General features: G+C 43.7%; 1 protein-coding gene across 1 annotated transcript; it reads left to right on the top strand.

The window, feature by feature from the left end:
• Positions 1–1933: 1933 nt before the first annotated feature.
• LOC149814048 (carboxyl-terminal-processing peptidase 2, chloroplastic-like) lies at positions 1934–25799 on the top strand. The gene is made up of 13 exons (XM_089990392.1): positions 1934–2493; positions 9884–10238; positions 10616–10765; positions 11316–11398; positions 11558–11766; positions 12033–12104; positions 12201–12319; positions 12630–12705; positions 12778–12819; positions 12964–13072; positions 24920–25017; positions 25203–25296; positions 25377–25799. The coding sequence occupies exons 1-13, from the start codon at positions 2389–2391 to the stop codon at positions 25497–25499; spliced, it is 1635 nt and encodes a 544-aa protein (XP_089846518.1). The 5' UTR covers positions 1934–2388; the 3' UTR covers positions 25500–25799.
• The last annotated feature ends 88 nt before the right edge of the window (positions 25800–25887 follow it).

Raw genomic sequence — 25887 nt, forward strand, 5'->3', positions numbered from 1 at the left:
TTCAAAATTGTTTGTGTAAATATGAGTGATATCACTTAGGCAACGGAGGGCATTGTTTATGCAGAGGCGCTGCACGACACGATGCATCACCGCTGCTGCTGCCACTGATAGCCACCCATCTCAACATTTCTCCAGATGGAAACCACACCCATCTCAAGAAATGCCAAGATAGGTGGCTGTCAGCAGCTCTACATATTACGTGAACACTAGGCAATATTATGAAAAATATCACGATCAAATTGGCTTATGAGAAAAGATGAAATCATCCTTTATTTGTTACATAGCCACCAAACCAAAGAGGAAACACATGGGCTGTAATGATGTTGGTGGCTGGATTTTTCTCAATGAACTCTATTGAGGTGCTCACAATCCACATAATTTTCTGACTAGAGGCAGTCATTGTTTTTCACTTGTCGTGTCGTGAAGACCAAGGTTCAAAACCCGCAGGAGGTGTCTCTTACCAATAAGGTCAAAGCTCAATGTATGCCCAGTGGGTATAAGGGTTTAACCAACAAGAGAGGCCTGCTAATATGCGGTCTTTTTGTTTTTTTGCCCTGGAAGGGGTGGAGTGTGTGGGATGTGGATTTCCTTGACCTAACCTGAAAAAAAAAACAAACTCTAATTAGGTATTTTTTATTAAACCAAAGCTTTGTTTGGGAGTCAGGTTTGAGAGAAAGGTGACAACAATAAAGATGGTGATGCAAGGGAGGGAAACCATCAGGCTGTAATTAAGATCCGTTTGGATGATCTGGGTTGTTTTTTTTTTTTTTTTGTAATTATTTAGTTTGGATCATAGATTGGAATTAGATCTATCTCATATCCACAGTCTGATTAGAGTTTTTAATGTTTCTCTTTATTCCCAATAAATGTTCATTGCAGAGAGGAAGATTGATGGTGAATTATTAATGGTTTTCAGATAATTTCTTGCAAATTATTGTTATTTTTCATTAATTTCTTGCTTTTCTTAGTTAATTAGTACGTAGTTTCTTAAATATGGTACTGCATCAAATTAGTATTATAACTCAAGTTCATTCTCCCATGACACAAAATTTGAGGGAGGATCCTGTGAAAGCACATATTAATTGTTTAGAGGCCAAGTTGATTGATAACCTGAACAACAAGGGCAAAAAGCCTGGTAAGATGATTCATGCAGTAATGAGCTCAAATCAAAGGCTAATGAAACGAGAGCGGATCCTGTCAAACGCTGAGTGAGCTTTTACAACCACAATGGGACCCACAGATTGTGGTTGTAAACAATCTCACCCAGCGTTCGATAGGATCCTCTCTTCAATGAAGAGTTGAGAGATGCAATTTTATCAAAAGAGAAGCCGACTTTACATTTAAAAAGCGTGTTTTCCTTAATATTTTACAAGTGTCGTGTTTCATGTTTAGGAGAAGTGCCTTCCATGCCTTATGGGAGTTTAACGCTGGTATTTTTTGGTTATGGACTTTACAGACTGCAGGCCTACCAATGTATGAAGGGTGATAAAAATAATTTTCCTTGACCTAGTAATAAAAACAAAAAAAAAAGTCCGCCAAAACTTGAAGGCATTGTTACCAACCATATACATGTTTCACCAGACCCGTATTTTTTTTTTTGAAAGGCAAGCTGGGGTTAGGCAGACCCACCAGTTATCATTCAATGTACCACTGGGTTTTGAACCTGCAACGTCCCACACGTGCTTAGAGATTTAACCCAGATGTGCAAAGACCGAACGCACGCATGTGGAAAGGCTAAGGCCATCAAATGTAACTTTTTTTTTTGTCGATAGTTCGAGAGAAAAACCCTTGATGCCCTGCTCACCATAGAGTACACCCAGCTTCAACCTCGCGGTAAAGGATGTCACCCATGGGTTTCGAACTTGTGACGCTAGTTGACTCATAACACAAGGCACAAATGCACGATAAGTCTTCCTCATCTGGAGGCGTCATCATCATCACCCCATTGTGGTTTTCCAACCATAGACTCCATCACTCCCCACCACCACCGGCTGTGGATTGTGCCTGCCAATACCCAAAACTCCAATTTCTCCCTGCCTCTTCAAAACAAGCGTGCATCAGAACATGGGTGTCGTTCATGAATGCAAATTCTACCTTCTATAGATGGCTGGATACCCATATTTCAGAAAGGTTTTCCCACCCTAGCCGTATTAACCACTCCCCACATGGTCGTTTTTGTAGGAAACCCATCATATATTGAGGAGGACTAACTAAGAAGATGCTGACACCAACATGCCTTACTCAGGAGGATCTTGAGGCATCCCAATTCCCACCAATTGCATCATGCATTCTTGAAACACCACTCTGGTAGAAACTTGGGTTTTTAGCATTGGGTACCGTGGATTGCGTCTCTATTATTGAGGGAGAATTTTGAAGCAGAGAGAGGCGATGGCAACTGTGCACTCATTGTCAGTGTGCCCTTTCGATGACATGCCCTCCTCCTTCCATCCATGTGCGCGTCTCTATCGGCCGCCCTCGATGAGGAAAATGCAGGTATGCGCTTGTTCTCTCTCTCTCTCTTGTTTTAATTTTGTTTATTTTTTCATGAGAAACGGGAAAACCACTCCGGGATCAGGGATAAGAGACTAGTCGTGCTGGTTATACCTGCCGTACTTATGGTCGCCTTCCTGACGGTGTAAACCGGTGGCGCACCCCTTGCCCTCGGGGAGTCCCCTTGACATAATGCCCTTGCCCATTCTTATAAGCAATTATAAGCAAGGGGCTGACGCCCATGGAAATGGAACCCTGACCACCCGTCTAGCAGACAAGGCCCCCTCCCACTACGCAAAACCCCTTGGGGCTTGTTTTAAACAAGGGAAAGATAAGATTTGATACCAGATAGATAAAGCATCAATGACAATCTTAAAATCTCTCATGTTTCCAGTCAGTAGGATTAGTACGGAATTGTTTTAATTTTGTTGAATTTGGAAATTCTGTATTAGGATTGGTTCTGGAGAAGAATAGCGTTCATATAACTTTGTGGTTTGTCAGCCTAGTGTTCTTTTTGGTTTGCTGTGCTTGGGGAGGTTTGGAACTATGCTTTCTGAACCTGATTCAGCAGCAGAAACATATGTTTGCTCGATATAGTTTTCATAGATATGAGAAATGTGTAGAACACTAGTTGTGTAATGTGCAGATGTTATCTGCTCTTCGTTGTTTTGATGATGGTGATGGCCAAGCATCTTTGTAAGTTGCTCGTCTCTTGTGAGTGGTTAAAAGTTGGTTTCATGTAGCTGAATATGAGCACTTAAGGCTTAGTTGGTAGGTTTCACAAGACAAAAATGGGAAAAGTTTTCCACTACCCATTGAGATTTTGATATAGAGGACTTGAAGTTCTCTAATTGATATAAGATACTAAAAGTGAGTGCGTAGATATGCCGTGCTTTCTACTGGTCATATTTTAAATGCGTCTTGAAACGAACTAGCACAGGCTCCATACATGCAGACACACAGTCTATAGAACAGAACAGGTATAGAGAGAAAAGAGGGAGAAAGAGAAATAACTCAATTGAAATTAGATATCTTTTTTTTTTTGAAAGGCAAGCTGGGGTTAGGCAGACCCCTACCAGTTACACAACTATACCATTGGGTTTTGAACCTGCAATGTCCCAACACAAGGTGACGCCCACTAGCTGCTCCTACCAGATAAGCGGAGCCCCCGTTGGTTGAAAATGGATATCTTATTCATATGAAAAGTTAACACCCAGGGAGAGATGCATAACAAATAGCATTGCATGCATATATACGATTTTCTTCTTAGAATTCTAACTACAAAAGATTGCCCATATGGCTTGTTACAAGTTTTTCCCTTGCTAAGTAGGTGCAGGACTAATTTTGAGTCGTAGGTCCTCATAACCGGGTATTTAAAGCTAACTTTTAACAGTACAAAAGAAATAAGCAGCTTATACAGCTGCTTGGTATTTCCAAGGCTCTCTAAGCAGTAGCTTCTGTGGGCCATTATGGTGTTACCATAGTGATAAATATCGCGAGATTTATGAAAATCTTGCAAGAAATTGCCTAAAAGATTAAAACGGCAAATTCTCGTGAGATTTTCAAAATATCGCGAGATTTATGAAAAACATAAATACCGCGATTTAAATGTGATATTTATGTTTTAAACGGCTATTTATCATGAAAAACCGTGTTTTTATTTTTAAATAATTTTTATTAAAAATACCTATGCAACATGTAGTGCTTGTATGCTTGAATTTAATTGATTATATGCAGCTAAAAGGCATATTTCCCTACTGCCTCAAAGAATTTGTAATTATCCAAAGTGGGGTGTTGAGTTGGATCATGCTCTGTAAGGGCTTTGGAATTGTATTTAATGTTGCATTTTTAAGGAAATATTGCTATTCTATGGATAAAGTTGAAGAATCCATGACTAAACAGGCTTTTCTTGGTTTGAAAAAAACATTAGTTATTTTTATCCTTTCTAAATCCTGTAGGCATCAATAAACTATCATTTGAAGCACTCAACTTCTTTTGACTATTCAGATACTTCAATGCTTCATGGTCCGTGTACAAGACAAATTCCTTATAAATGAGATAATGTCTCCAATAACGAAGGGCTTGTATCACGGCATAAAACTCAACATCGTAAGTGGAATACTGGCACCTGGCCTGAGTCAGCTTCTCACTAAATAAGGCAACGGGTCTACGATTCTGACTCAAGACTGCGCCAATCCCCACTTTGAAGGCATCGCACTCAACCTCAAAGACTGTACTAAAATCAGGGAGGGCTAAGACAGGAGCACTGGTCATTTTTTCTTTGATGATCGTAAAAGCTTTTCCAGCCGCGGGCGTCCAATGAAAGCTAGTACCCTTTAGGCACTCCGTGATGGGGGCCATGAGGGTGCTAAAATTTCTCACGAAGCGTCGGTAAAAAGTGGCTAACCCGTGGAAGCTACGGATCTCTCCTATAGTCTTTGGGGTAGGTCAATCGACAATCGCGCGGACTTTTGCGGGGTCGGCCTTGACTCCATCGGATGACACAATAAAACCTAAGAACACGACACTGGACGTCATAAACTCACACTTTTTTGCATTGGCATACAATTTTTCCTTCCTCAAAATTTCTAAGACTTGATGCAGGTGACTCAAATGATCGGACAATGACGAACTATAAATCAAAATATCGTCAAAGTTGACAACAACAAACTTCCCAATACACGGACGCAGGACTTGGGTCATCATGTTCATGAAGGTACTTGGGGCATTAGATAATCCAAACGGCATGACTAACCACTCGTACAATCAATCACGTGTCTTGAATGCCGTTTTCCACTCATCCTCTTCCCGTATACGAATCTGGTGATACCCGCTTTTTAAATCTATTTTAGAGAAAATAGAGGCACCAGATAACATATCAAACATATCGTCCAAACGGCGAATGGGAAAACGGTATTTGACTGTGATGCGATTGATCGCGCGACTATCCACACACATGCGCATGGACCCATCTTTCTTAGGAGTGAGTAAGACGGGTACTGCACAAGGGCTAACACTCTCGCGAATGAAACCCTTTTGCAGTAATTCCTGAGCCTGTCTTAATAACTCGGTATGCTCGGAGGGGTTCATGCGATATGCGGGAAGGTTGGGTAGACTCGACCCTGGCACAAAGTCAATGGCATGCTGAACTACCCTTGTCGAAGGTAATCCATCAGGTAGGTCATCCGGCATAATGTCGCAGAACTCCTCTAGAAGAGGGGCAACGTCCGCGGGAATGGACACTGACGAACTCATCACTGGCTTTGCCACCAGGGCATAACAATAGCCATCTTCCTGACAATGGTTCAGGAAAAGCCGGTACGAGAGGCTTGCTAGTCGGGGGACTCGCTCAGGTTTGTCCACGGTGGGAAAGCCGGTTTCCTTGATAGGTAGAAGGACTATCTTATGGCCATTAAAGATAAAAGAGTATGTGTTCTTGCGGCCATCGTGAGTTGTCTGGCGATCAAACTGCCAGGGACGACCCAAAAGAATGTGACACGCGTGCATAGGGGCTACATCACACCACACCTCATCGTGGTAGTGTTCCTCCATGGAAAACCGGACTAGGCATCGCTGAGTGATGGGGACTTCGTTTCCTTTCTTGAACCAGGCCATCTTATAGGGTTGGGACAACTTCTCGGTGTTGAGTTTCAAGGTAGAAACCACACTGTCAGACACCATGTTCTCGCATGCTCCGGTGTCAATGATGACATCACAAGCATGACCCTCACAGTTGCACCGGGTCCTGAAAATATTATTCCTTAACCATTTCGATGGGGCCGATTCTCGGGGTGTGGTCAACACATGACGGATGGACAACAAACTTTTGACGTTACCGTCGAACTCTATAACTCCCCTCTCATCCTCGTCTTCAACTAATGACTTGTCGTCACTATCACTCTCACTTGGTGATGCAGACTCTACAATTCCTTCAACAAGATGGGTGTTCCTGCTCACGGTGGGACACTTGGACGCGACATGCCCTAACTCTTGACAAGTTGACATCTAAAACAACGAAGGGTCGACTCACTAGGTTTAGCTTTGGACCGGGTGTGGAAAGCTGGGCCTGACTGGTCAGGTTTGCTAAGGTCTGGTCTAGGCTTTGAATCACTAGGGGAGCTTGCTCCCCTAGTTGGGAAACTCGACTTAGGTCGATTGGTGGGTTCACTACGGGACGTCCTATATTCTTGCCTCCGCTTCAGCTTGTCCTCGATGTTCATGGCGTAACTGCTGGCCTGATCTAATGTCTCAACTGTGACACAACTAAAATCATCAGAGATAGTAGGACGGAGACCCGAAATGTACCTCGTGACCTGCTGACGAGCTGTTTCCTCGATCTGCACACGCAGGGAAAGACGATGGAACTCCGCGGTGTACTCTGCTACAGTTCGGGAGCCTTGGCGCAGGGTCAGGTATTCCTTGTAGGCTCGCTCGGCGTGATCCGAAGGCACGAATTTTGACTGCATCAATCTTTGCATTTCCTCCCACGACTGTACGCGCTCTAATCCCTGCCGCTCCCTCGATCGTTGTAGCTCCACCCACCATGTCTGTGCTAGGCCTCTCAATCGCGTAGACGCTAGCGAGACACGACGATGTTCAGCGACGGTGTGATAGTCGAAGAAGAACTGCACTGCATAAGACCAGTCGAAAAACTGCTCCGCGTCGAATCGCCCCGCAAACTTCGGAAGATCCAGTTTCACGCCATAAGTGGAGGAGTGGTCTGGTGCTCTCTGTTGTCGCGGCTCCACCATTCCTGCAGGATGCTCGTTCCAGAAAATGTCGTCGTCCCATACTGCTTCATTGTCCGTAGTGCGGTATTGCTCGCCGGGATGCTGGTGCTGTCGAACTCGCCCGATGGGGGGTCGGCGATCAGGGCGCGCCGGTTCCTGCTGACATTGCCTCGGTCTGGTTTGCCCGTAGGCGGGCACCATCTGCGGTCGGTATTGTGGTACTGGAATGACGGGAAGTCCAATCTAGGGTGGAGGGTTCGGGTTCTTGGCGGGTAGAATTGGTATAATATGGTTGTGGATTAGGAGTATGGTGTTGGGTCGAATGTTGTGTTGGGTTCTGGGCCAGGGTTGGGTAAACAGGTGGGTTTGAGTTTGGGTATGGGTATGGGGCTTGGTGGGTATATGGATGGGTTGACTCGCCCGATGGGATATGGATCAGGCCCATTCCTACACTACTCGTCGGACCCAGATAGGGATGGACTGGATCGGGGTTCGAGTTGTGGGGATAATAGGCTTGGTTTGAACTCGATCCCCGATCCATAAGATTATGAGTCTGGTTTTGACCCGGCTAAAATCCAAACTGGAGCTCCGTCCGGGTCCGATATGGGTTATGATCGGCATGGGGCTATTTTGCGGGTTGGAATTATTGGGTTGGTTCTGGTTCGCGGGCAGCCCCGAACCAGAACCAACTAGGTAGGCTGGGTAAGGGGTGTCTAGACCCAAACCCGTTCCCTGAGACCCAATGGTTGGTCCCAGCGAAACATGCCTGGGTCCTGTTGCCTCAAAAACTGGATTGATTCCTCTTGGGTCTGGCCCAATCAACAGGGGCTCGCCAACTCCAGCTCGTAGGAATGCGACTACAGAGCCTCCCCGAGTGGGGTCGGGGAAAAAAGGTAAGTCCCTCCCGAGCCGGGCTGACAAGACCGGGCCAGCAACAGGGTCCAGCGTGACGCTGGGCCCCTGTCGATTCAACTCAACCTGCGACGCAGCCCGCGCGAAACCCTGCCGCGATCCAGGGCCTGCAGGTGGACCCAGCGCCACGCTGGGGCCCTGCAGGTTCGGGTTGGCCTGCTGCGCAGTCGCTGTTACGCCTGGCCACGAACCCTGGCCTGCAGGTGGACCCAGCGTACTGCTGGGCACTGCAAGCTCGGGCCCACCTGCGATACTGACGCAGTTACTCGTTGCCGGGGTTGAGGTGCTCTTACCAGGGAATCGTTGTTCGCCGAGATCCCCTGGTGCTGTTGACAGGTGTCCGGGTCATGCATGGACGCTAGAACTGCTGGGAAGGCAGCGGTAGGTCCTTGTTGTAGGGGTGTCGGCTGAGATGATTCGGCAACCTGGGGACTCAAATTTGCAGACGCACCATCAGTGAGGCCTGTATCTGGTACTGCGCACGGCCCCTTGCGCGACTCGAATGCCGTCATGCGATTATCCATCCCATCCAGCCTTTTCGATAGGCCGGCGACATCCCAACTCATGCACAGCATATTCTCCTGTATTTTCGTCAACACCTCCATGACACGCAGCATCGGATCTTCGCTGCTTGCCTCCTCACGTGCTTCGCCTTGTACCGGATCGGTTCTCGCCTCAAGAGCCATACCGCTGATGAAGGTGGAACGCCTGCTTTGATACCACTTTGATGCAGGCCACTTGGAGGAGGAGTGAAAAACAGCAGCCCACCGTGAATCGGTGTGGCTCCAACTCTTTATTAATCTCAATAAGGTTCAATAATCAATGGGGAAGCAATCAACAGTAAAGAACTGAAGGGAAAAACAGAATGCAAATAATAAATGAAGAAACAAGAATGCTGAAAAGAAAAGTGACGGCTGAAGCTTTTCCAAATTTCTTTGCCCACGCAACCCTAGGAGTGGGCCTTTTAAAGGCTATTTACTGGACCCGGGTCGCAGGTCCAGACTTGGATCCGAACCGCGATCCGGGTCAACTTCTATCTGCAGCTGATTCTGGGGCTTGCGAACTCCACCACGCCTAGAGTAGGTGCGCAGGGGTACCTCCCTGCATCGTGGCTCCGTCCCTGCAAGTGAGTCATACACGCGAGGTCGCTCATCTGCCCTTTGTGGCGGATCGGGTGGCACGATGGGCCCAATCGAGTCCTGCCCTGTATCACAAATGCATAAGGTTTTGGAGATGGTGGACAAACAAAGCAAGGTATGTTGTCGTTAAGCAATATTAAAACCTTTATACATGAGGGGCTCCGTTTATTTCTCCATCCATGTCAACTGTTTGAATATGCATCTCTAGCTTGGCTTTGAAAAGGTTTAGGTCGGATGACATTGTCTCGTTTGAGGTCCAATTCCTGCTAATTCTTTTAGTTGTAAGAAAATTCATTTGCCCTTCTACATTACTTGGATGCTGTCTATGAAACTTTTTGTTTTTCATGAGATGCGCTTACACTTCATTCCTTTTTCCCTTTTTGGCTTTTTTTGACAGACATGGTGTTACCTTATTTCCCTTAATTTGTATATTTGAACTAAATAGTGGTCTTCCATTCAAAGGCTAATGATTTTGTGAAAGATAAATCACATTTTCTACTCTTGTTAAAACAGCTTCAAATAATAACTTGAAATTAAATTCATGCAATGCTTCTGTTTTTTGTTAAAGCATTTAATTTCTCCATTGATCTTAATTTTTTCATCCTAATGCAGGCATTTGGGTTGATGAGGATCAGAAAAGGCTGTAAAAAGTGGAGTGCTGTACAGTATTTAAATAGTGACAGAAGTACTAGAATAGAAATTGCCAAGCTGATTGAGTTTACTAAGGATTCTTTGATTCATAGTTTCTTTTTTCAGCATTTGAAGAAGATGCAAAGGATTTCACTCTTGTATTGCAAATCGCTAGTTAACCTTCACAATTTGAAGTTCAAAGAATTTGTGATTGGTTTACCAGAAGCAAAGAGATGGAAGAATTTCCCATACAATATCTACTACCCTTTTGTTCAGACAGTTGTAGGCGTGCTGATCATTTTGTCTGTTTCTGTCGCTGTCAGTAACAATCCATCGTGTAAGGACCCTTATCTTCTTCAAATTTGGTTCTGGATGCTGGTTGGCTTGAAATGATTGAATCACCACTTTGTTGTCTTAATGAACTTCACCATGCTCAGGTTCTTATACAGCCATAAGAACTAATCTTTTTCATCTGGATAATGTTTTGTTTGCAGAATTTGTTTCTTTTTTTATAGTCTGCAGAATTTTGTTCAGTAATTTTATCACATGGACTAAAGGAACTGTTGATCATATTCTGTTGTTCTTTTCGTTTTTTGAGTTAATTCATGTTGAAGCAGATAAGTAAAACCATTATCAAAATGTCACATGCTAAGCCAGTACTTATATGCTTTATGTTGAATTGATCTGTCACACAGTTTTATAATTTAAATACAGCTGCATTGACTGAGGAGAATCTCCTGTTCTTGGAGGCATGGAGGACTATCGATCGCGCCTATTATGATAAAACTTTTAATGGGATTGGATGGTTTCGGTACCGTGAAAAAGCACTTCGAGAGGAGCCAATGAATACACGAGAAGAGACATGTATGCAAAATTCCATGTCCATATGTTTATACTCTTTTGCATTTACTGGATCTTATGCTGATCTGTGGATATACAGGGGTAATAAGGGTCTCCATGACCTAGTAAAGGATGAACATTCGGTACTCTACATGAAGATATGCCTAAGTTGGATTTTGTTTCGAAATGCCTGAAATACAGTTTTTTGTTTCTTTTATTCTCTTTTTCTTTCTTTCTCTCTTTTTCTAATCATAGTTGGGCAATAAGAATTATTGGGAATAAAGGATCAAATTCCTTATGCAGAGGATTTAAAAGTCACGCTAGTATTAATGTAGATTGCTACAGTCCATCAAGTGGTTCGCTTTCACAATCTGCAATGCTATGTGGAAATTTGAGAGCAATATCATTTCTCTGACCGGTCACTGCTTATCTGATTTGCTATTTTGAAACAAATAATTATGCATGTGTGTGTAGATTTCCTCTATTAGTTTCTGTCCATCCATTCCAAAGTCATTAATTAAGGATTTCCTGAGTGGAGAATGAATTCCTAATCTCTACCATAATTTGCATGCAGATATTGCAATAAGGAAAATGATTAAAGAACTTGATGATCCCTTTACTCGATTTCTAGAACCTGAAAAGTTTAAGAGCTTGCGGGTATAATCCTAATTCTTATGGCAGTTTATGTGCAATAACTTGGATAAATTTAGCAAGAATATTCTCAAAAGTAATGGTTTTTTTGTTGTATATTTTGTTATGCAACCATAAGTGACAGCTTATTTACAAGACTGACTGTCTTGTCTACCTTGAAGGCAGTCTGGCACTCAAGGAGCTCTTACAGGTGTAGGGTTGTCAATTGGCTATCCCAAGGGAACAAATGGACCTTCTACTGGTCTTGTGGTTATATCATCTACACCTGGTGGCCCCGCAAATAGAGCTGGTATTATGCCTGGAAATGTCATTTTAGCAATTGACAATAAAAGCACAGATAATATGGGAATATACGATGCTGCTGAACGCCTGCAGTAAGAATTTAATTGACTTAACTTTTATACTTTTGAGTTTCAGAGGCAGTTTCAAACTGCAAAACTATGGTTACCCTAGGCATTCATCTTTAACTGCTTGTATTTATTTTAACTATTGACACCCATTTTAGAAATGAAGGGATGATCCTTGTTCTGTTTTCTGATTTTCTTCATACATTCTTTTATTTGGTCTTGGTCGTTATATTACAATTTTACACATGTTTTTCTCCTTTTCCTTTCCTTACCTGATATACTTGGTATTGCAGAGGGCCTGAGGGGAGCTTAGTGGAATTAGTGATTCGCAGTGGTCCATCTGAAATAAAAAACATGTCATTGAAGTAAGCCCCACTGCTCTATCAATCTGGGATTCATGCAAATGTTCTGTATATTTATGTTTGTTCTCAATAACAATCATCTAATTTTCTGTTCTGAAGGCGAGAGAAAGTTACACTAAACCCAGTAAAGGTAAGGATGTGTGAAGTTTCAAGTTTGGGCAAGGACCGCATGAGAATTGGATATATCAAGCTTACTTCATTTAACCAAAATGCCTCTGGTAAGCATTGTAATATCTTGGTAGTCATCAATTCTGATGAGACTTGGATATCCCACAAAATTGAGCAGTGTTCTTTCATAAAGTTTTTCTGATCTTTCCATTTTCACAGTCAAAGTTTTGTTAAGCTTCTTACATATCTATGCCACTTGCAGTAGCTGTGAATTTCTCATATTTTATAGAATGGATACTGAATGAAGTTTTGCCCTTGTAGTAACTTGTTCAAGGGTTTTATGTCTGGTGTGGGATGTTTGAATGAAATTAATATATTTTTTTTCACTTGTGTAGTATTTTAAAGCGGCTTTGTTTGCAGGAGCTGTGAAGGATGCTATTGAGAGTTTGAGAAAAAATAATGTAGATGCTTTTGTCCTAGACCTCCGAAATAATAGGTGTGTATCTTAGTAGTGGCAGTTTTTGTCTTTTTGCAACTGTCTTTACAGTGAGATTCTTATGTCATGCAGTGGTGGTCTATTCCCTGAGGGAATTGAGATTGCAAAAATTTGGTATGCCATTACAAACACACTCCCATGTCAACCTTTTCTCACACTTTTGACTCTTGGCTGTTTTTTATCATAATACACTCAACTGCTGTCCATGTGTTTTGCTTCTAAAAGTTTGTTGAGCTTGACAGCAATGTTTTTTTTAAGGCTGCAGAAAGGTGTCATTGTCTACATTTGTGATAGTCGAGGTGTGAGGGACATATATGAAGCTGATGGAAACAATGCAATAGCATCATCAGAACCCCTAGTGGTGCTGGTAAAATCTCTTTGGATGCATGAAAAACTCCATAATAAATTTATGTGTTTGTGTTAATATTTATTTATGTATATGGATAATGTATAATAGGTAAAGAGTTAAAGGTGTTGAGCTACGAAGGAATTAATAGCCCTTGAAGAATTGAATATATATATATATATATATGAAAACAGCATATCATCAGAAGCTAGGGGCGTCAATTTTTTTTCAAAAAACACTCTTTAGCAGCAGTTCCTGACTGCCGCTATAAAGTGAAAAAATTTGCTTTATCTGTTTGACGATACGTCTCTCTCTCTCTCTCTATATATATATATATGTATATATATAATTTGTACAATCTAGTTGAAAAATCATAGGTGCAAGTTGTATCCACTCAATCTGACCTCATAGTTGTGTTCAGCAATGTTTGTTTGCTAGACTTTAGCTCATCTTTTTTTATGTAAAAATTTGATTTTGTCATGAAATTTCGGCACAGTGTGTGCCAATGATTTTTGAGGCCCTTGGAAAACCAACATGCATGTTGCAAAAGCATGATCCAAAACCTGTTTTCTATTAAAGAAACTATATAGGTCACATTTATAAGGCTAAATCTACAAAAAAATATGACAATGTAAAAAAAATGGTGTTTTCTGTAAGGTCATGTGGCCATAAGAGGACTGTTGGGAGGCTATTCCAATAGTCACTCTTTCCTAAATGATGAAACTTTTAGTTACTTATATACAAATTAAACATAATTAATCTATGCTTAAAAATACAGTTACATGTATGAATACAAAGAGATGTGTCTCTTGGGGCTGAAGGGATTTCTCCCATGGATATGTCCCAAACTTCAAACCCCTTACAGGATTATAAATATGGTTAAGTGAAGCCAGGAAACATATAGAGTATGTGTGTGAAATAACATACAAACAAATACCAAGAAATTAGATTTTCTGGGTTTACAGAGAATCATTGTGTTGTGAAAGAGGGTTAAGAAGTTCTGACCATCCCTGGCGATTCCGAGCATTACTGCACATGCTTCAGCCCACTGATTTCGTGCTTCCGTAAATATAGAATCCTACATTGGTATCAGAGCACAGTAGGTCCTTCCCTGTCGGTGATTGTGTGCGTCTGTTGATGATCATGTGCGACTCTCGGTGGTCGTGTGTCACAAAATCTCGTGCATCACCAGGAAAAACAAATCAAAAAGAAAAATTTAGCGAAAAAAGGCCAGTTATATACATTTATTATTCTAGGAAACAAACAGTGATCAAAATCACCGTTTGTAAAACTGAACAAGGGATTTTTTCCTGTAATTAAAAAAAAATTGAGGATTAAGAGTCGAGAATACCCGGTTTCTCAAATTTCGGTGTTTCACAGATTTCTCAAATTCGGTAGACGGCACCTTGCGGTGACTGTCACTAGAATTAGAAAAAGGAGAAAGAGGAAGATCTGCCGCACTGATGCAGGGCAGGACCCGATTGGGCCCATCGTGCCACCCGATCCGCCACAAAGGACAGATGAGCGGCTTCACGTGTATGACCCCCTTGCAGGTACGGAGCCGCGACGCAGGAAGGTACCCCTGCGCACCTACTCCAGGCGTGGTGGAGTTCGCACGTCACAAAACCAGCAACATATGGAAGTTGACCTGGATCACGGTTCAGATCCAAGTCTGGACCCGCGACCCGGGTCCAGTAAATAGCCTTTAAAAGGCCCACGCCTAGGGTTGCGTGGGGGGATTGTTTTGAAAAGCTTCAGCCGTCATTTCTTTCTGTTCTTTTTTGCTTATTCCTTGTTACTGGCATTCTGTTTCCTTCATTCCTTTACTATTGGTTGTTTTCCCCATTGATTATTGAAACTTATTGAGAATAATAAAGAGTTGGGGCCACACCGATTCACGGTGGGCTTCTGTTTTCATTCCTCCTCTGACGTGGACTGCATCAAAGTGGTATCAGAGCTCCGACATCCACCTTCATCAGCGAGATGACTCTTGAAGCGGGGACCGATCCGGCACGAGGCGAAGAGCGTGAGGAGGCTGGCAGCGAAGATCCCTTACTGCGCGTAATGGACGTGTTGACGAAAATCCAGGAGAATATGCTGCGAATGAGTAGGGATATCGCCGGCCTGTCGAAGAGCATGGATGGGTTTGAGGACAGCGTAACAACACTCGAATCGCCCAAAGAGCTGTGCGCAATACCGGGCGCAGACCTCGTCGATGGCGCAGCCGCAGGTTTGATTCCCAGCATTGCCGAACCCCAGCAGCCGACGCAACTCCAGCAAGGTCGCGTCGCTGCGTTCCTGCCGGCAACAACCATCACCCCTAATCTGGGCATCTTTCAGTAGCACCAAGGAGCCCCGATGAGAAGTAACTCCCTGGTAATGGTCCCTCACCCCAAACAGTGTTCTCCTGTGTTGGGATCGCAGGTGGGGCCGAGCCTGCAGGACCCCAGCAGTGCGCTGGGTCCACCTGCAAGTCTGGGCTCGTGGTCACGTGTACGTGTGGCTACGCCGCAGGTCGACCCAAGCCTGCAGGGCCCCAGCCTTGCGCTGGGCCCACCTGCAGGCCCTGGCTCATGGCAGGGCGTCACGCAAGGTGCGCTGCAGATGGAGCTGGGTCGGCAGGGCCCCAGCGTCACGTTGGGCCCTGCCGCAGACCCGGGTTTGTCTGCCCGAATCCGGAGAGATTCATCTCTCCCTCCCGATCCCACGTGGGGAGGCTCCGAGATTGCACCTCTTCGAGCGGGAGCGGGCCAAACCCATTTGGTTGGACCAGACCCAAGAGGGTCCAGCCCAGTGTTCGCTACAGCAGGGCACAGGCCTGTTTCGCTGGGATCAGCCGTTGGGTCTCAGGGAGCGGGTCTGGGTCTAGACCCCCCCTTACCCAGCCTACCTAGTTGGTTCCGGTTCGCGGGCAGCCTCGAACCAGAACCAACCCATTAATTTTGACCCTCAAAATAGACCCCATGTCGACCCAAACCCATATCGGACCCGGACGGAGCTCCAGTTTGGATTTGAGCCGGGTCAAAACCAGACCCATAATCTTATGGATCGGGGATCGAGTTCAAACCAAGCCTCTTATCCCCACAACTCGAACCTCGATTCAACCCATCCATATCTGGGTCCGACGAGTAGTGTAGGAACGGGCCCTATCCATATCCCATCGGGCGAGTCAACCCATTAATATACCCACCAGGCCCTGTACCCAAACCCAAACCCACCTGTCCACCCAACCCTGACCCAGAACCCAATACAGCATCCGACCCAACACCATACTCCTAACCCACAACCATATTATACTAACCCTACCCGCCAGGAACCCGAACCCTCCACCCTACCTTGGACTTCCCGTCATCCCAGTACCCCAATACCGGCCGCAGATGGTGCCCGCCCACGGGCAAGCCAGACCGAGGCAATGTCAGCAGGAACCGGCGCGCCCTGACCGCCGACCCCTCATCGGTAGAGTTCGACAGCACCAGCATCCCGGCGAGCAGTACCGCACTACGGACAATGAAGCAGTATGGGACGACGACATTTTCTGGAACGAGCATCCTGCAGGAATGGTGGAGCTGCGACAACAGAGAGCACCAGAACACTCCTCCACTTACGGGGTGAAACTGGATCTTTCGGAGTTTGCGGGGCGATTCGACGTGGAGCAGTTCTTCGACTGGTCTTATGCCGTGTAGTTCTTCTTCGACTATCACACCGTCGCTGAACATCGTCGTGTCTCTCTAGCGTCTACTCGATTGAGAGGCCTAGCACAGACATGGTGGGTGGAGCTACAACGATCGAGAGAGCGGCAGGGATTAGAGCGCGTACAGTCATGGGAGGAAATGCAAATATTGATGCAGTCAAAATTCGTGCCTTCGGATCACGCCGAGCGAACCTACAAGGAATACCTGACCCTGCGCCAAGGCTCCCGAACTGTAGCAGAGTACACTGCGGAGTTCCATCGTCTTTCTTTGCGTGTGCAGATCGAGGAAACAGCCCGCCAGCAGGTCACGAGGTACATTTCGGGTCTCCGTCCTGCTATCTCTTATGATTTTAGTTGTGTCACAGTTGAGACATTAGATCAGGCCAGCAGTTACGCCATGAACATCGAGGACAAGCTGAAAAGGAGGCAAAAATATAGGACTTCCCGTAGTGAACCCACCAGTCGACCTAAGTCGGGTTTCCCAACCAGGGGAGCAAGCTCCCCTAGTGATTCAAAGCCTAGAGCAGACTTTAGCAAACCTGACCAGTCAGGCCCAGCTTTCCACACCCGGTCCAAAGCCAAACCTAATGAGTCGACCCTTCGTTGTTTTAGATGTCAGGAGTTAGGACATGTCACGTCTAAGTGTCCCACCGTGAGCAAGAACACACATCTTGTTGAAGGAATTGTAGAGTCCGCATCTGCGAGTGAGAGTGATAGTGACACCAAGTCATTAGTTGAAGACGAGGATGAGTGGGAAGTTATAGAGTTCGACGGTAACGTCGAAAGTTTGTTGTCCATTCGTCATGTGTTGACCACACCCCGAGAATCGGCCCCATCGAAATGGTTAAGGAATAACATTTTTAGGACCCGGTGCAACTATGAGGGTCACGCTTGTGATGTTATCATTGACACCGGAGCATGCGAGAACATGGTGTGTGAGAGTGTGGTTTCTACCTTGAAACTCAACACCGAGAAGTTGTCCCAACCCTATAAGATGGTCTGGTTCAAGAAAGAAAACGAGGTTCCCATCACTCAGCGATGCCTAGTCCGGTTTTCCATGGGGGAACACTACCACGATGAGGTATGGTGTGATGTAGCCCCTATGCACGCGTGTCACATCCTTTTGGGACGTCCCTGGCAGTATGATCGCCAGACAACTCACGATGGCCGCAAGAACACATACTCTTTTATCTTTAATGGCCATAAGATAGTCATTCTACCTATCAAGGAGACCGACTTTCCCACAGTGGACAAACCTGAGCGAGTCCCCAGACTAGCAGGCCTCTCGTACCGACTTTTCTTGAACCATTGTCAGGAAGATGGCTATTGTTATGCCCTGGTGGCAAAGCCCGTGATGAGTTCGTCAGTGTCTATTCCCGCGGACGTTGCCCCTCTTCTAGAGGAGTTCTGCGACATTATGCCGGATGACCTACCTGATGGATTACCTTCGACAAGGGTAGTTCAGCATGCCATTGACTTTGTGCCAGGGTCGAGTCTACCCAACCTTCCCGCATATCGCATGAACCCCTCCGAGCATACCGAGTTATTAAGACAGGCTCAGGAATTACTGCAAAAGGGTTTCATTCGCGAGAGTGTTAGCCCTTGTGCAGTACCCGTCTTACTCACTCCTAAGAAAGATGGGTCCATGTGCATGTGTGTGGATAGTCGCGCGATCAATCGCATCACAGTCAAATACCGTTTTCCCATTCGCCGTTTGGACGATATGTTTGATATGTTATCTGGTGCCTCTATTTTCTCTAAAATAGATTTAAAAAGCGGGTATCACCAGATTCGTATACGGGAAGAGGATGAGTGGAAAACGGCATTCAAGACACGTGATTGATTGTACGAGTGGTTAGTCATGCCGTTTGGATTATCTAATGCCCCAAGTACCTTCATGAACATGATGACCCAAGTCCTGCGTCCGTGTATTGGGAAGTTTGTTGTTGTCTACTTTGACGATATTTTGATTTATAGTTCGTCATTGTCCGATCATTTGAGTCACCTGCATCAAGTCTTAGAAATTTTGAGGAAGGAAAAATTGTATGCCAATGCAAAAAAGTGTGAGTTTATGACGTCCAGTGTCGTGTTCTTAGGTTTTATTGTGTCATCCGATGGAGTCAAGGCCGACCCCGCAAAAGTCCACGCGATTGTCGATTGACCTACCCCAAAGACTATAGGAGAGATCCGTAGCTTCCACGGGTTAGCCACTTTTTACCGACGCTTCGTGAGAAATTTTAGCACCCTCATGGCCCCCATCACGGAGTGCCTAAAGGGTACTAGCTTTCATTGGACGCCCGCGGCTGGAAAAGCTTTTACGATCATCAAAGAAAAAATGACCAGTGCTCCTGTCTTAGCCCTCCCTGATTTTAGTACAGTCTTTGAGGTTGAGTGCGATGCCTTCAAAGTGGGGATTGGCGCAGTCTTGAGTCAGAATCGTAGACCCGTTGCCTTATTTAGTGAGAAGCTGACTCAGGCCAGGTGCCAGTATTCCACTTAGGATGTTGAGTTTTATGCTGTGGTACAAGCCCTTCGTTATTGGAGACATTATCTCATTTATAAGGAATTTGTCTTGTACACGGACCATGAAGCATTGAAGTATCTGAATAGTCAAAAGAAGTTTAGTGCTCGTCATGCCAAGTGGGTCAGCTTCTTGCAAGAGTACATCTTTTCGCTTCGCCATTAATCTGGTACCCTGAACAAGGTGGTTGACGCTCTTAGTAGGAAGAACAACCTTTTGATGACTATGTCAGTGCAGGTCATTGGTTTCGAACAATGCAAGGAATTATACCCCACGGACCCTGATTTTCACCAAGTCTGGGAAGATTGCATCTCTTCAGATCGCACCCTCGACCCCCGTTTTTGTATTCATAATGGTTACCTCTTCCCTTGGAACAAATTATGTGTGCCCGATTTCTCCCTTAGGCTTCAGTTGATTTCTGAATTACATGAAGGAGGGTTAGCAGGGCATGATAAGACGTTCACTCAGTTAGATGAACGATACTTTTGGCCCAAAATGCGCAAAGATGTTGTCAAGTTCATCCAAGGGTGTCATGTGTGTCAAGTGTCCAAGGGTCATCGTCAGAATAGTGGTCTGTATACTCCGTTACCCATTCCTGAACGGTCGTGGGAGCACGTATCCATGGATTTTATCGTGGGCCTCCCCAAAACACCACGTCATTTTGATTCAATTTTAGTCATTGTTGACCGGTTCTCTAAAATGGCTATCTTTGTCCCGTATAAGCGAACCACCGATGCCTCTTTAGTCGCGTCCTATTATTTCAAGGACGTTGCCCGCTTCCATGGCCTACCCCACACAATCACTTCTGATCGTGACACGCGTTTTATAAGTCACTTTTGGAAATCGTTATGGGCCCTGTTGAAGACTAAGCTTCAGTTCAGTAGTGCGTATCACCCCCAGACCGATGGCCAAACTGAAGTTGTGAACCGCACCTTAGGAAATTTGTTACGGAGCCTAGTGGGGGAAAATGTCAAAACTTGGGACCTCGTATTGCCCCAAGTCGAGTTCGCATATAACAATTTCATTAACCGTTCTACTGGTAAATCTCCGTTCCAAGTAGTGTATGGTCGGTCACCCACCCATGTCGTTGACCTAGCTCCTGTGTCAAATCTTTCAGCTCCAGCTCCGGATGCTTTTGATGCCGTCGAATATATGCGTGACATTCACAGACAAATCCGTGCCAAACTTGTCGAAAGCTACGAGGCCTACAAAGCTTTCGTAGATCAGGGTCGTCGTGATGTCCACTTCCAGGTCGGTCAACTCGTCTGGGTGTATCTGCATCCAGAGCGTTTTCCTGTAGGCACCTATAGCAAATTAAGTCCTAAGAAGTATGGCCCTTTTAGGATCCTTCAGCGATTGAGTTTGAATGCCTACCTCCTTGAGCTGCCCGATGATTGACATATTTCCCTTATTTTCAATGTGGCTGATCTATATGCTTACTGTGGCAACAACAAGTCGTCAGAGCCGACTTCTTCCCAACCAGGGGAGAATGATGCAGGGCAGGACCCGATTGGGCCCATCGTGCCACCCGATCCGCCACAAAGGACAGATGAGCGGCTTCACATGTATGACCCCCTTGCAGGTACGGAGCCGCGACGCAGGGAGGTACCCCTGCGCACCTACTCCAGGCGTGGTGGAGTTCGCACGTCACAGAACCAGCAGCAGATGGAAGTTGACCCGGATCGCAGTTCGGATCCAAGTCTGGACCCGCGCCCGAGTCCAGTAAATAGCCTTTAAAAGGCCCACGCCTAGGGTTGCATGGGGGGATTGTTTTGAAAAGCTTCAGCCGTCATTTCTTTATGTTCTTTTTTGCTTATTCCTTGTTACTGGCATTCTGTTTCCTTCATTCCTTTACTATTGGTTGTTTTCCCCATTGATTATTGAAACTTATTGAGAATAATAAAGAGTTTGGGCCACACCGATTCACGGTGGGCTTCTGTTTTCATTCCTCCTCCGACGTGGACTGCATCACGCACTGTCCCCACCAGTTTTTTTTCCTGCATATAAAAAAAAATAGTGGTGCCAGAAATCGCCGAGCCTACGCCGGCGAGCAAGCGATCTTCCTCTTGATCCCTGAATAGTGTGAATCACCGAAAAATCCTCCAGAGAAACCCAAAAACCACAAACTCTGTTTGTGAAGGGGAAAACAAGAGAAAGGGAAAGAAAACCCTTTCATATTTTGAGGATTTTGACTCATCCCAAGAAGAAGAAAATCCCTTGGCCACAAATCGACGAAATTCAGCTAAATTGGCAGGGTAATCCCCAAATCCAAGCACCCAGGGCTGAGATCAGCTTGAATCTCTGACCTGCAAAGTGTTGACCAACACTTTGGCGGATGATTCATCACCGAACAAGAGAGCTCGTTCTCTCCAGCAAGCTACTGAAAAATCCACAACGACGGAGGCACCTGAGGGTGCTCAGAGACAAGGAGTCGATGGTTGGTAGACCCTCCACCATCGTGAAATCAGGCTCGTCCCTACAGGCAGATTGTTGCCGAAAACTGCAGAAAGTGAAAGTGTGAGGACACCATTTCCTCGAAAGCGCACTGCCTGGACCACCCTCTCTCGGCTGGGTTCCATCACTGAAAAAAGTCGCTTGGAGAGAGAGAAAGAGAACCTAAAAAAAAAAGAAAACAATAAAAGGAAGAAGAAGGGTCAAGACTCAAGATTCTTTAAACACGATTCTTTATTTTTTTATATTATAATTTGTTACTTTTTCATTTAAATCCAATTTATCTTATATATTCCATTTAAGGACCCCATTAAAATTCTGCACAAAGGGATTAATTTTTGGAAATTCTAGAAACAGGCTTTTTTATTGATTTTTTCCGAAATAAGGATTCTGCTAGTCGTTTTTGAGAAATAGGTTTTGTACTTTTTTGAAATTACAAAAAGGCAGTTTATTCTTTTTGTTTAACTCAGAAGGTTTTGAGCAAGAGCACATGACCAAAGACAAGAAGAGAGAAATCATGAACACTCAAAAGTCCTTTCCAGCAACCTCTCGAAGGTTCAAGCCTAAGGGTCCATTCTTCAAGAAATTTAAGAAGAATAAGTTTAACAAGGAGCATTCAGTGCAATCTAAGAACCCTAAGACTGCAACCAAAGATGCATGCTTCTCTTGTGGAAAGGTTAGGCATTTCAAGGATTGCTCAAATAAATCTAAGAAAGAGAATTCAGGAAAACAAAGAACTGGGCAGCGTGAAATTGTATGCATTGTATTTGAGTCATTGATCATAGATGACGATATGTCAGAATGGTAGATTAACTCAGGAGCGACGTGACCTAATTAATAAGATGTAAGGTCATGTGTCCATAAGAGGACTGTTGGGAGGCCATTCCAACGATCACTCTCTCCCAAAAGATGTAATTGTTCATTTATGTAACAGTTAATTATAAACAAATTAAACCTAATTAATCAGATATTTAATCTATGCTAAAAAACACAGTTACATGTATGAATACCAAGAGATGTCTTTTGGGGCTGAAGGAATTTTTCCTAGGGATGTGTCCCAAATTTCAAACCCCTTACAGGATTATAAATATGGTTAAGTAAAGCCAAGAAACATATAAAGTATGTGTGTGAAATAACATACAAACAAATAGCAAGAAATTGAATTTTCTAGGTTTACAAAGAATTGTTGTGTTGTGAAAGAGGGTTAAGAAGTTCTGACCATCCCTGGCGATTCCGAGCGTTACTGCACACACTTAAGCCCACCGATTCCGCCCTTCCGCAAATATAGAATCCTACATTTTCTACTAGTTTGTATGTACAAATAACTAGTAAAACTTTATCATATATATATATATATGTGTGTGTGTGTGGTTGTTGTTTGGTTGGTGGTGGAGAGGAGCGTGGGGTTTAAATATATTGGCCATCAGCCATTATTGTTAGCAAGGTCTCACTTAAGATATGACCTACATATGTGTAAACAGGTTTTTCAAGAGCTTAAAAAATCAATATCCCAGATGCATCAAAATTTTGTAATTGAAAATGCTGTTTTAAGTTTAAAATAAAGATTGATTGAAAGTGTGTTAAACAATAAAAAAGCTATCTAAAACCACCTATGAGGCTGGATTGATGAGATAAAGCTCGCATGCATGATTTTTCTTCTAGATTATACAGTGCTAGCGATGGTCTACATGTTAGCCCTGCTCATATTGGTACTATCGTTAGTACCATAATGTCTAGCCAAAAACATCTTCAACTATAAATTTGGTACTATCAACATTACCTATTGAGCAAAAAGTCGTAGTTGCAGATGTTTTCTGCTTAATCTGGCCTTGTAGGTGTGTTTATCATTTTCATGTTATAGTGCAATATGGCCATTGTTATTTACTTTTAGAAACCCGTCCAATTAACAATGTCAAACCTGGTGACCTATGTCACCTGGGTACGGGTGCGGGTCCGGGTACAGAGGGTACGACACGGCAATTCCCAAAAATGTGGGTACAGGGACACGGCTATATATATATATATATGTGTGTGTGTGTGTGTGTGTGTGTGTGTGTATCTATATATATATTAAATATCACATAAATACAAAATAAATTCAAAATAAACTGAATATAATCTAAATATATAATTTATATCTAAAATATATATTATATATTGAAAATATAAAGTTATAAACTGAAAATATAATTATAAATTGAATACGAACTTGTATGTACAGAGGGTAAAATGGTGTGTCCTGGTGTTGACACGGGTACGGAGAGAAAAATGGAGTGTCCAGGTACCATAGCTGGTGACTGTTATGGCTTTGTCATGGCTGGAGACTAGGAAAAAATACTGGCATCCTATATCCAGAACAATTAGTAGATGTTAAGAAGTTCAATTAAATTTTTGCCACTAAAAAATTTATGAATGCAATGGGGTTACATGCATTTATTAAATTATTTTCAAGACTTGAAGTATTTTTTAGTATATTCAGACAAAATTCACAGCAAAAGATGCATTACATTCCCAAAATACAACTTGTAAATCTGACCTTTGATATTTTATGAAATTATTTTATTAGCTATGATGTTGACAATTCTTAAGGAACCATGATGGTTGAATTTTATTAGTGGCTGTGTGCAATAATAAAATGGCTAGTGTCTGATTTACCTTGGATCCTTCCTAGTATATTAGGATTCATTCCTTCTTTAATTTAATGCTGTAGTGATCTTAGTGTGTCACCAACTTTGTTTGCCTAAACAAATTTTCTTTTCTTTCAAAGGAAAAAGCTATGGGCAAAAGATGTGGTAAATTTGTCACTATCCACCAAAAACCATGAACTTATTCTAGTTGTGGATTACGCCTCATGCAGTGTCTAATGGATCCTAAGTATTTATCCTACCTTATTCAGTTATCAATATGTTTGCAAACTCTTAGACCCTGGACACTTGGATTAGGATTTAGGAGTTGGCTGAGTTACTGAGTCACTTCAGCATGACTCGAGCTTAGTTCATGTCAGCCAAGTGTTCGGTCAGCTTGTGATTTAACTGTCCCAGAAGGGTTATTTAATATGTGGTAATCATGGATCATTTATCCATCATCATGTGCTTTTGCTCTTCTTGCATGTGTGTGTGCACGCGTGTGTATGTGTATGCCTTTTGGTTTGCATGCTCACCTTGTTGCATGCCTGATGCCTGCATTTTCTCTTCATTCTCTTCAGGTGAACAGAGGAACTGCAAGTGCCAGTGAGATACTGGCTGGAGCCTTGAAAGATAACAACCGTGCTGTTTTATATGGGGAGCCGACGTTTGGAAAGGGGTAATGCTTCATGTCCTTCATATATGATCAACGTCCTCTTCTTGTAGCAATCAGCTGGACATCCTTGCATATTCTCATGCTTGCATTTACTAAAACATTAACCTGGTTCAAGGTTCCAGGCCTGAAAATGATCATGGCTACCATGGACTAGCTATTTTAATTTATCTTATATGTTTGTTTTACAGTAAAATTCAATCAGTCTTTGAACTATCTGATGGATCTGGTTTGGCCATTACTGTTGCTCGTTACGAGACCCCTTCTCATACTGATATCGACAAGGTTTGTTGCCACTAACTACTTTGTGAAAATGCCTCTCTTCTGAGTTGTTTTCTGATGTAATGGGTTTTTCCCTCTTCAAGGTTGGTGTGATCCCTGATCATCCCCTCCCAGCAACTTTTCCTCTTGATGAAGATGGATTGTGCAACTGCATTAATGATCCCACCTCTTGCAGTATTGGCAAAGCCAAGTTGTTTTCAAAGTGACTAGCCCTTAGTCTCCGGTTCACATGCTGTATTTGAGTTCCACATTGTCTGTTGCTCAGTAAGGCGCATTGGTCACCTTTGTTTCAACTCCTGCACTTTGTTTGTTCATTTAATAGACATTCCATTCTTTTGAGGAAAGGTGCTCCTCCAAATGCTTCCAAGTTTCTGTGGTGGTAGAGATGGGGGTGCCCATCTTCACCTGAATGACATCCGTGGACTATAAGAACTGTATGATGCTTGGGTTTAGTGACGTTTCCTGTCTGATACAGTACCATCCTCATTATCTACTCTTACAAACAATAGTTGACTCAAATGATACCGTTTGAACAAAAAAAAAAGGAAAATTGACTGCTTTTTTAAGAGGAGCTTCTGAATAGAGATTGATTTC

The sequence above is a fragment of the Nuphar pumila genome, chromosome 15, assembly GCF_984573655.1.
Source record: "Nuphar pumila chromosome 15, dmNupPumi1.hap1.1, whole genome shotgun sequence".
Classification (NCBI taxonomy): Eukaryota; Viridiplantae; Streptophyta; class Magnoliopsida; order Nymphaeales; family Nymphaeaceae; genus Nuphar; species Nuphar pumila.

What these genes read in the sequence shown, in the direction of transcription:
- LOC149814048 (XM_089990392.1), top strand. Translation starts at nt 2,389, where the DNA reads ATGGCAACTGTGCACTCATTGTCAGTGTGCCCTTTCGATGACATGCCC. An exon ending in TGTCAGTAACAATCCATCGT is followed by an intron (nt 10,239 to 10,615) that starts GTAAGGACCCTT and finishes ATTTAAATACAG; the next exon opens with CTGCATTGACTGAGGAGAAT. An exon ending in ATTTAACCAAAATGCCTCTG is followed by an intron (nt 12,320 to 12,629) that starts GTAAGCATTGTA and finishes CTTTGTTTGCAG; the next exon opens with GAGCTGTGAAGGATGCTATT.